General features: G+C 43.2%; 1 protein-coding gene across 1 annotated transcript in view; it reads left to right on the top strand.

The window, feature by feature from the left end:
• Window positions 1-4759: 4759 nt before the first annotated feature.
• The window catches only part of Col6a6 (collagen type VI alpha 6 chain), a 50455-nt gene continuing 43372 nt past the window's right edge, over window positions 4760-11842 (top strand). The window contains exons 1-4 of the mRNA XM_055629510.1: window positions 4760-4820; window positions 6928-7524; window positions 8917-9537; window positions 10561-11121. Of these exons, the coding sequence (XP_055485485.1) occupies window positions 4760-4820; window positions 6928-7524; window positions 8917-9537; window positions 10561-11121 (1840 nt within the window). The remainder of the gene's footprint in view (window positions 4821-6927; window positions 7525-8916; window positions 9538-10560; window positions 11122-11842) is intronic.

The raw sequence follows: 11842 nt of genomic DNA, 5'->3' as shown, positions 1-11842 counted from the left end.
CTTCTTCTTCTTCTTCTTCTTCTTCTTCTTCTTCTTCTTCTTCTTCTTCTTCTTCTCCTCCTCCTCCTCCTCCTCCTCCTCCTCCTCCTCTTCCTCTTCCTCTTCCTCCTCCTCCTTCTTCCTCTTCTTCTTCTTCTTCTTTCTTCTTCTGCTGCTGCTACTGCTGCTGCTTCTGCTTCTTTTCTTCTATCATTTTGCTTTTTTCAATTGATGGGTTTCTGCATGCTCAGAAATTATATCCTGCCACAGGACCAGTCTATTAAGCCCACCCAAGGCTTTCTCCATTTTCATTGTAGTGTTTTGTTTCCCAGCAGAGACACTTCTGGTCCTTCGCTGGAGTTGAAGTGTGTGGTATGTTGCTCAGCTTTTCTTGCCTGCTGTCTATACTTTCAGACTTCTGGGTTAACTCCACCATCCCAGTTGTATCTGAGTCTGGTTCAAATGCTTGTTGAGTCTCAGAAAGTTGTGGTTTTGACCCTTTTGTTTTGACCTGTAATGCTTTCTTGGTAGTTGGATATGATACACCGGGTTAAAAATGAATTCCTGTAAATAGGCATTGACTGATTGATGGGCAAGGAGGGAATGTTCTCTAGTCCTATGATTAGCTCTTAGACTTGTAGAGAGCCTGAGCCTCCAGATGGCGAATTTAACCCATATTCCTCAGCCCTACCTCCTTAGGAACTGAACAGCAAGAGTGGAAGATAGATGTTCTTCCTGTCTCCCATGTGGAATGGCTAACACACAGAAGGCTGATGGGGCCACTATTGGTTTTCCTTTTTCCCCAGATGATTAGACTTGGGAAAATAGTTTCTCTTAAGAGAAGGTCTTATGACAAAGAAAAAAACTGTTTTTATTGACTAGTCCTCTGAGATTTATCCCTTCAAACTCAACTAAATTTTTAAGTCATTTTTTTAGTTTACTGATTTATGGTCTGGATGCTTTGTGCCTGTGTTTCCCTTGAACTTCTGCATTTCCAGTTTCTAAATGGACAGTTATTAGCTAGTTGATTTGAGTTTCGAAGATTCAGTCTCCTGTGCTTCATATAGTAAAGCCCTAAAGGGTTCCAGGAGTTTTTGTTATTGCTGCTGCTGCCTGCTTGCCTGTCAGGCATATACTAGGTAAGCATTCTACCACTGAGCTCTAGTCCTAACCTCCCGGCTCTTTAAATTACTTTTGAGACAAGTTTCTTGTTACGTTGCCCAGGCTGGCCTTAAACTTGCTCTGCAGTCTGGGCAGGCCTTGAATTTGGAATCTTCCTGCCTCAGTGTCCCAGGTAGCTGAGATTACAGGCCTGCCACTGCTTTGGCTTGTTATATGTTTTTCTTTCTTGGATTCCAGGGATTTGATCAAAGTACACTAAACTGTGGACCTTCTGGGTGTAAGAGATGAGAGCGCCCGTGCTTCGGATTAAACACCTAGGGAAGTGGGTGGGGTGGGGTTGTCTAGCTTCAAGTAACAGTTTGGATAGGAGCAGAGAGCCTCAGTTGCAAGGCTTTGTACCATGTGCCCTTTTCTCTCAGCCAAACCTCTTAACGCAGAAAAGTGTCGATTTTACAAAGAGACAGGTCACCTGCTGACATTGCTCAAGTATGACCAGCTTATGAAACTTCTTTGTGAGCTTCTGGGAAGTTTGACGTCAACAGTCAATATGCTTGAATGTTTTGTTTTCTTTACTGTCATCAAGTCCATATTCATTCATCCCCATCATGTGCCCAGGACTCATCCTGTAGCATCTTGTGTGTGTTGTATCTGACCTAAGGCTCACATACAACATGCCCCTTCCTTCCTTTTGGAGTTGGATGGGAACAGTGGCACCATTAAGGGTTAATGAGAAAACAGACCATTTTCTTTAACGCCATGGCAGAGACCCAGGGTTTCTTCCAGTGAAGCAGCTGATAATGCACTCAGTGATTTCTGAAGAGAAGGAAGTCCAGTGCTTAGAACTGATACGCCCTTCATGCCTTATTTAAAAATAAAACAGACACAAGTTGCTTCCACATACCCCGGGCTCCAAAATATCTGTTTTTGTAGATATGGCTGGATTATAAGTTGGCTCGTGTAGGGCAGAAGTCTCTTTGTAACCCCTGGTTCCCAACAACCTCAGGAAGAGAGGGCTTGGTCAAGTTCTGTGCGCTCTGGGCTTGGAGCCAATGCTTGGGTGACTGAGCTGGCTTTGCAGTTCCAGTGTAAACAAGACATGCTCTTATCTTCACAGCAGAAATATTACAAAGACCTAGAATTTAAAAATGAACATTTCATATCATGTAACTTCCCAAGTATTGCATCGACCTCAGCTTTTTTGGTTCTGAATGGGTGTAATGCCCGAATACAGATTAGAGAGACCCACGCTTTTGTTTCTACAACGAGAGGCAATCAGCATTAAGATAAGGTGAAGTGCACTGTGAATTTAAATTTTATGCTAATTACTTTACAGCGTGCTCTCGTTCTTTCTTCTTTCTACGTCTTTAAGTAATCAGATTTTTTTTTAAATACCCATGAGAGAATCTGTCTATCTATGGTTATAAACCAACATTTAAGTCATGCGCACTTGTCTGTATTTTGGTACAATAAAAATAAACCCATTATCTTTGCCTTTCAAGCTTTTCACTTGGGACCAAAGGCAGGGGCAAGACCTTCACTGCTGAGCTCCAGCCCAGCTCAGCCTTGCTTCCCCAGCTTGGACTTGAAGGTCATTTCCACTGCTTGTTTTATAACAGTCCTCTCTTCACATACACACAGCATTTACTTGTGCTGTGCTCCTACACACTAGGAGGGAAAGTGCATAAGCAAATGGTGTTTACTTTGGGCACTCTATTTTAAGGCTTGGCTCCTTTAAAATGAAAAGGTTGGCTTAAAATGGCCTCTTAGGAGCCCAGTTCCAGCCCACTCATTTCCACTTGACTAGACTGATGATTGACATAGCTTCCAAAGTGTGAACTGGAACAAAGTTCCAAGCTGGAGAATGTCAGAGACTATGGAGCAGGCAGGGATATAATAGAATCAGTTAAGAGTCTTCTTTCTGACTGTGTGAAATGTTAAGCTTGACGGTCACCCTGAAGGGAAGTGGAGTGGCCACAGGTGGCTTTGTGAATACAAATCTGGGTAGCAACTAAGCTCCACATGGAAATATTATTAGCGGCTCGAAAATATATCAGCTTGCTTTTTGTTTAGCGGGGAAGTGATTGAAAAAGCTCCATGTGTTTATATTTGTTGGTAATATATTTAGTATCCTGTTTTTATGTATATTCCATAATATAGTTACTATTCTGAGACTATTTACTGTTCTCCATGACAGTCATTCTGGAGTGGCTGAAAATGCTTTGGGCCAAGCTGCAACTATGAGACCCTTGTTCCCTGTGGCTCAAGGCCTATGGACACAAAGAGAGTTCCCATTCTAAGGAGCGAGATTTCTACCAATACATGGCTCATGTTTTTTCCTCTTCTCCTTAATTCAGGAATAAGCTCCAAGCTCAAATCAATAGAATCCACCTAATTGTCCATCATCAGATGAATCGATAATAGAAACTAAATATATAAAATATATTCCTATGGAGAGATACTATTTAGGTCTACAGAAAAATGAAATCACAAAATACACAGGAAAACGAATGGGCTTAGAATGTATGTTAAGCAAGGTCACACAGTCTTAGAAGGATAACCTCATGTTCTCCTTGTATGCAGGATCTAGCCACTAATGTATGTACATGTCTAAACTAATGTACATGTGGGTACAATATAACAATGTTATATAATATATAATATTGTTATATAACAATATAACATGAAGATAACAAGAATGGCAAACATTGGGGGATGAAGACGAGCTGGGGGTTATAGACACCAGTTATGGAAGGATACAAAGCTAATTGTTTTTCCAGTTCTAATTCTGTCATGGAGTTTTTGTTCTCGATGGTGGGTAAGTATATAAAACAAATTCAATAGTGAAAGTATAAACTCTTCTGTTCCAGAAGTCTACTCTAACTATATAGAAGTCCATTGAGTTGCATAGTCTTTGGATATGGTTAACTTCAGTGTGTAGTATCTCAAATTTGCATCTTTTAAAATACATAATGAAGTTTAAAATAAGAAAAGGAATATAGGAGAGAAATTTTAACTGGGCATGGTGGTGCATATAAATCTCAGCATTCTGGAGGCAGAGGCAGAGATATCTCTGAGTTCAAGGCCAGCCTGGTCTACATAGTGAGATCTTATTTCAAAAATAAAAATATAAGTAAAGAAAGAAATGGCAGTTATTACCTATCTAACTAGGGAAGGAGAGGGGGAAATAGGGATTTTTTTTAATGCATAACTAGAATATGAATGGTTTAAGATGAAATACATCTACATGTTCCTATTGGGAGATGGTTTTAGAGGTCTTAGACGGTATCCCAATGAACACTGCACTGCCATGGCAGCAAGCAGACAGGATGCGCTGGGACAGGGGGACGAGGCTAACAGGATCACAGTACATCTGGACACTTGCACTGGCTGCTCAGCATCTCATGTTCTCTCAAGGTCTGAGAGCCAGAAAAGCATACCTCTAAGGGAGCTTCCTGTTCTTCCAAGGCACCTCACGGATTGAAAGGCCAGTGAGCCTCAGTAGTCCTTTGTCCTACATCACACTGAGTTTACTACATAACTTTGTCTGCTGTCGTCCGTGTGAGTCCTGATTCACAAACAACGTCCAAATGATTTTCCATGTTCGCCTTTTTCCTTTTTCAGCTCTCAAGTTGGGGGTTTTCCAGCCTATAACCTCAAAATGCTGCTGATTTTGTTCCTGACAATGATTTGTTTCCATGTTTCCATGAACCAAGATTCTGGTAAGAAGAAATGGAAGTAGTTTCTTTTCACAATTTTTATTATACTCAATAACTAGTAAGTGAGAGTAAGCTGTTAAAATTAGGATATTTGCCTCATGATTCCTGATTTCAATTGTGGTAAGAATGTGGGGACAAAGTGTTTTGTTGTTATTGTTGTTTGTTTGTTTGTTTGTTTTTGTTTTTATTACCCTGTACTCTTTGGAAATCCTGGGCTACTGATAAAACATACGAAAGCTATCATTCTGTCCTCAATTCAACCTATTCCAGGTCTCCGTGGGAATTCTGTTAAGTACTAGAAAATTTTAGTCTGTCTCTCTTTTTAATTGACTAGAAATGTTGCTTTGGCTAAATGTGTAGATTTTGCTGCCGCCGCAGCTAGTTTGACTGCTGTTGACCCTGGAGAGAGAGAGAGCTCCTAGCTGTCACTATCAGTAATTGCGGTCAGTAACTCATGTCCACTGAAATGAAGTTTAAAACATCCTCTGCCACCGCCTCTGGCCCTGCTTAAGTAGCTGGTGTGAGTGATGACCAGCTCATGTCCAGGACCGCCTACACTGGCTTTTATAGCCTCTAGGATTCTGAATTTGAAACAAGTTTTGTGGAGATAAGCTAGATTTTGCCCCCAAAATATTTGATGTCTCTCTGAGCCTTAAGCTTTTGGAGAAGAATCACTCTGCACCCCTACCCTCCCACCCATAATTTCATGGCCTAGACATGATAAAGAATCTGAAACTGCCTCACTGCTAATCAGCCACATCTTTCCTACAGCAGATATAAGGTTGCTGATGGCCATACATCAAGCCATCCTGAGCAGGGTTCTCTGGACCAATCAGCCTTCCTTTGGAGAAGGTCCTGACTGGCCTGCTGCTCATTCTTCCCCTGAACGTTGCTGGCTGTGCGATCAAGGAAGAATCGCAGATTGCTGGGGATGCAGTCACCTGAAGGGCGAGAAAGGACCGATTTATCCTCCGAGCTTTGGTCTGATGCTCACAGAGACTGAATGACAGAGGGCTGGGCTAGTCTTTTAGCAACAGCAGAAGAAAACAGGAGCTGCGATTTGATCGGGATCTAGCTAGTGACCATTCGTGATGAAAGCTTCAAGTGAGGGCATAGCCTGGGTATTTGCTAATTGGACCTACTTATTTTAAAGTAGAGGAGACTGGGGCTTCTGTATGTCATTCTGAATGAATGACATGATATGCTCACAGAATGAGCTGATGATAGGCAGGTTTCTTATTTCTTAACCCAACTGCACTGCATTTTCTCAGATAACACACACACAAGCACATACAATTCCTCTGTCTCCTTTATGATAAAGTAGCAAAAGTTCAGAGACCAGGCAAAAAGACATCAGTAAGTGAAACTGGTTTGGACTCGATGACCTTCTATAAAATAAAAGCCGAATTCCAGAGACTAGCACGGTGATGGACACATGCCTATATTTCTAGCACTTGGGAGGTGATGGCAGGAGATCAAGAGTTCAAAGCCAGCCTGGGATACATGATACTAGATCATTCGTTTACATATCTATGACTATACATAATAATATATATTATTTTTATATATTTGATTGTATAATAAGAGTCCATGTGTATATATAATACCAAAGTGCCAGGCAGCTGGCAAATTACTTGTGAAAGGTTCAGAAAGGTTTTTGTATTTCAACATTAAATATGTTTTAATAAAAGCCAAGATTGTAATCCTATTTTTCACCTTGAATTCTTTGCTGTCATCATATTTTGTGTGCAAGAAAATAAATTTAGCAGTCATGATGCTCATTCACATGTCTTGCTGATTATATTATAAATAACCTTCCCACAGAGTAAGACAGTCCTGTGTATTTGTGCTGTCTTAGATTTCAAGAACTCAACACTTTATAATACAAAAATAATGTTTATAAATTAATCAGATAATCTAAGGCATCACTTAAATGAGAATCACAGTGAAAGACGTTAGGGTTTCATCATTCAAACACATTTGAATGAGTCTGATTCAAATGAAAATCTGCAATATTTTGATGTGTGTGTGTGTGTGAAATAAAAAAAACCTTTCTGAACGTGGCAACATTTTTCCATAACTTTTTGCTGTGCTGTTTCTGATTTTATAGGCCCTGAGTATGCAGATGTGGTGTTTCTGGTGGACAGCTCAGATCACCTAGGGAGTAAGTCCTTTCCTCTTGTGAAAAATTTCATCAACAAGATGATTAACAGCCTCCCCATAGAGGCCAACAAGTACCGGGTGGCGCTGGCCCAGTACAGCGATTCTCTCCACACTGAGTTCCAGCTTGGCACCTTCAAGAGTAGGAACCCCATGCTGAACCACCTGAAGAAGAACTTTGGGTTCATCGGTGGGTCCCTGAAGATAGGGAATGCCCTGCAGGAGGCTCACAGGACCTATTTCTCTGCTCCCACAAACGGAAGAGACAAGAGACAGTTCCCCCCAATCCTGGTGGTGCTGGCTTCAGCCGAGTCTGAGGATGATGTGGAAGAGGCTTCGAAGGCCCTCAGAAAGGATGGGGTGAAAATCATCTCTGTGGGGGTGCAGAAGGCTTCTGAGGAAAACCTGAAGGCCATGGCCACATCCCAGTTCCATTTCAACCTCAGGACTGCCAGAGACCTCAGTGTGTTTGCCCCAAACATGACTGAGATCATCAAGGACGTAACTAAGTACAGGGAAGGAATGGCTGATGACATTATTGTAGAAGGTAGGTGTCCTAATTTTCTTTATATTGCGGTGATAATACACTGCCCAAAAGCAACTTGGGAGGAAAGGGGTTTGTTTTATCTTATAGGTTTATAGTCCATCATGGAAGGGTGCCAAAGAGGAAGTTTAATCTAGAACTGAAGCAGAGACCATGGAAGGGCCCTGCTTGCTAGATTGCTCCCTCTGGCTTACTTATCTACCTTTTTTACATTCTCCCATTTGCCTAGGGATGGTACTGCCCACAGTGGGCTTGGGCCCTACAATCAACAAAAGGCTTCATAGACATGCCCACAGGCATCCATATTGATGATGGAGGCAGTTCTTCTAAGTGTGTCGAACTGGCAACAAAACTTACCAGGACAGTGGGCTGAGGCTGTGTGCAGTGGACCAATGTTAAAATAATTAAAAAAAAAAAATCAAGGTGGGAAGAGAACTAAAAACCTGTGAATACCACTTTCCACTAATGGTTGGCATTTTCAGGTGTTAAGTATTTCTGCATGTTCACTGATCCAGAGATTGTGGCCATTAAAAGCAAACAAACAAACAATGAATCCCACAGGGCTTTTTTGTGGCTTATTTAGCTCCAGACCTTTTAAAATTCTCCAGCACCCTCCTTTTGCCACCCAGCTCTCTCTCAGCCACCTCCCTGTGGTTTTGTTACTGGGTCAGTGAAAATACATTTGCTCCCAGAGAAACCTTCAAATTCTGGAGCCACATAATGTAACCACAGAACGGCAAGGTGAAGCCAACCTCTGCTCATCCAAATCCTATCCTGGAGCAAAAAAGTAAAGTGATATTTTCTGCCCCAGTGCCACGTGTAGCCAGAGCTGGGTCAGGTTCCCTGATTTCCCATCAGGTAGCAATCACCCCACATGGCCGCCTCTGCTGTGTTTGCCACAGCCTGCTCCATTTGTTAATGACCTATTGATAATACAGAAGGCTTTTCTTGTGGCAACTTATGAAAATATGGATCTTCACTACTCAGGTCTCTCACAAATAATTGAAAATGTAAATGCACGTGTTATCATTCCCTTGCAATATTTAGGCTTGAGTTGCAGACTATAATGGAAGCGATACCTAAATGGTTTTCACATTTAATTGCTGCTATTCATTGAATGAACTGTATATACCGGGCTCCATTTTAAGTATACTATCTCATTTAATATCTACACCAACTCTACGAGGTAAACAGTATATCTCATTATATAGAGGAAGGAATCGAAGCTGGGATTTTAGCCGAGATCCAGTCTTGGAACCTGTGTGTCACTTCTATCTAGCATCATGCCTCCTTTATATAACTGAGCTCTAGTGTGCGTTCTACACATCTTACGATGCTCCGCAGATCCTGCCACTCCTACTATAACCGTGCTTACTCATTCTTTCTCCCATCCAGCTTGCCAAGGCCCTTCTGTGGCTGACGTGGTGTTCCTGTTGGATATGGCCATCAATGGCAGCCAGGAGAACCTTGACCATCTTAAAGCATTCCTGGGAGAAAGTGTGTCTGCCCTCGACATAAAGGAAAACTGCATGAGGGTTGGTCTGGTGGCCTACAGCAACGAGACAAAGGTCATCAGCTCACTGAGCACGGGCATCAACAAGACGGAGGTCTTACAGCGCATACAGGACCTGTCTCCCCGTCTAGGGCAGGCCTACACTGGCGCGGCTCTCAGAAAGACTAGGAAGGAAGTCTTCAGTGCCCAGAAGGGCAGTCGGAAGAACCAGGGGGTGCCTCAGATTGCCGTGCTGGTGACCCACAGAGCTTCCGAAGACAACGTGACCAGGGCAGCTGTCAACCTCCGGCGCGAGGGAGTGACCATCTTTACCATGGGCATAGAGGGGGCCAGCCCAGACCAGCTGAGGAAGATCGCATCCCACCCTGCAAAGCAGTTCGCCTCCAAACTGAGCAACTTCTCTGAGCTGGCTACTCACAACCAGACGTTCCTGAAGAAGCTGCGGAACCAAATCACACACATGGTTTCTGTCTTCTCAGAACGGACCGAGACCCTCAAAGCCGGTAAAGCCTTACTGAGAGAAGGCCGGTCGTTCTAGAGCCGCCCTTAGTTTTGTCTTTTGAGTGTTATGCAGAAGGGGACTCCCGGGCACTGAAGTGGGTGGACAGAATGAGTTCCTGATTTTAAGTTTAGCTGGGTGCTAGGAAGTCCAGCTTGGGAGACACTAAAACCTACAGAAGTGCGAGCCTGGGAAAAGGGATCCCCTCCTTGGCATTACTTTGGTTGGTTGGTTCAGCACACCCTGGGCTCGCCATTTCCTAGTCCTCTGCTTTCGCTGACTTTCATTCTTGCCTAACCATTTCCCTTGACCTTTCCTGTACTTCATTCTTATTTACTTTCCTCTTCTTTTAACCCCTAAGGCCAAGTTAGAGAATAAACAGTAAACATGATTTGTATAGAAGACAGAGGAACTTAAGTAGCACTCTATTGCCTTCAAGCTTAGAGAGAGAAGTGACTGTGTATTTGCACGTACACAGTGTTTGTTTTATACGTATGTGCCCATAAACATTTTTGTATTTGTGCATAGGCAAACGTTTGTATGTATTAGGCAACAATTAGTTGTGGCTTATTTACTGTAAGTGTCACCGTGTCTCTCGTTCACTGTCACTGACATCATCACTCCTGGAGGTCAGGACTAGGAGCGGACAAGAAGTAAATAATTTTTCCTAGATTGTAGGAAAGAGGGCTCACAGAATCCTGCTACGTACCCTCCTTTTCACATCATATTGCTTTCCCTCTGAATATTATTTACTAAAGGAGAAAAGCAACTTGTAAAGAAGAGTTTCCGGTTTTCCTATGCTTCTATTTATCCTTATTCATGGCAGAGAATTGGGATTATAGTCTCATCCTATCAGGGACAACTCATTTCACCCCAACCCTAAGCTAGGAAAGCAAGTCTCTGATGCCTGGAAGTTATTCCCATCTTTCGTCTGTAGGGGCTTTTAATACTTATCCTTCCCATCTGTGCTCAGGTCTCTTTCGCATTTGCCCCAAATGCCTCATTCAACTTTCTGCTTCCATTTTAGCCTGTGTGGACACAGAGGAAGCCGATATCTATCTGCTCATTGATGGGTCGGGGAACACCCAGCCCACAGACTTTCAAGAAATGAAGACCTTCCTGTCAGAGGTGGTGGGCATGTTCAACATCGCCCCCCACAAGGTGCGGGTCGGGGCCGTGCAGTACGCAGACACCTGGGACTTGGAGTTCGGGATCAATAAGTACACCGACAAGCCTGCCTTGAGGAAGGCCATCGAGAACATCAGGCAGATGGGCGGGAACACCCACACAGGCGCCGCCCTGAACTTCACACTGAAGCTGCTGCAAAGAGCAAAGCAGCAGCGAGGAAACAGAGTGCCGCGTCATCTCGTCGTTCTGACAGATGGCAGGTCCCAGGACAGTGTCCTGGAGCCCGCACACAGGCTGAGAGAGGAGAACATTCGAGTGCATGCAATCGGAGTCAAGGAAGCCAACCGAACCCAGCTGCGAGAGATAGCGGGAGAGGAAAAGCAAGTGTACTATGTGCATGAATTCGATGCCTTGAGGGACATAAGGAACCAAGTGGTTCAAGAGATCTGTGCTGAAGAAGGTAGGAGATGACGGGGGGAGGGGGGACTCGACCTGAAGACAGCAGCTCACAAAGGGACACTGTTAGTCTAGAGGGAAGACACACATTTCTAAGTGGAGATTGTTGACCTGGGTGATGTTTTCTCTCCAGAACAAAGCAAAACCCCACTGTAGTATAAATTAATATCTGAAGACTGGCAGAGCTAGTTAGAGGATTTCTCCCTAGTGAGTATCAATTAGCCTCTTCCCACGAGCCCCTGCTGAAATGTGTGATTAGGTGTCATGTTGATAGTTCAATCAAATGTGTTCCTAGGCAGCAGCCATCTAATTGACATTTCATTTTGTAAATGAACTTGTAGGAATTTCTCTGGAGCTCTGCATACGTTTTCCACTCGGGGTTTTACTCTCTAAGGGTATTTGGTAACTTGCAGAGACAGTTCTGGCAACCTAAGTAGGGAGCTCTCTTGGCATTACTGGGTGGATGAAGCCCGGATGTTTGCCACCCATCTTACACGGTCCTACTGCAATAAAAATACCCCAAATGGTGAGGAGGTTGAGATACTTCAGCAAATTACCAAGAAATGGCATAGCCTTGGCTTTTATTGCTTGTATTGCTTTATTTGCCTAACTATCTTTATGTTGCACACACTGAGCTGGGACATAGAATTATTTGTGATTTGGGTTTTCTTGTGAACGCTTCTTCTTCTTCTTCTTCTTCTTCTTCTTCTTCTTCTTCTTCTTCT

Source organism: Psammomys obesus, unplaced genomic scaffold, assembly GCF_907164565.1.
Source record: "Psammomys obesus unplaced genomic scaffold, mPsaObe1.curated_primary_1811, whole genome shotgun sequence".
Taxonomy (NCBI): Eukaryota; Metazoa; Chordata; class Mammalia; order Rodentia; family Muridae; genus Psammomys; species Psammomys obesus.
Note: the sequence above shows the minus strand (reverse complement) of the source record. Positions and strands in the feature narration are given on the sequence as shown.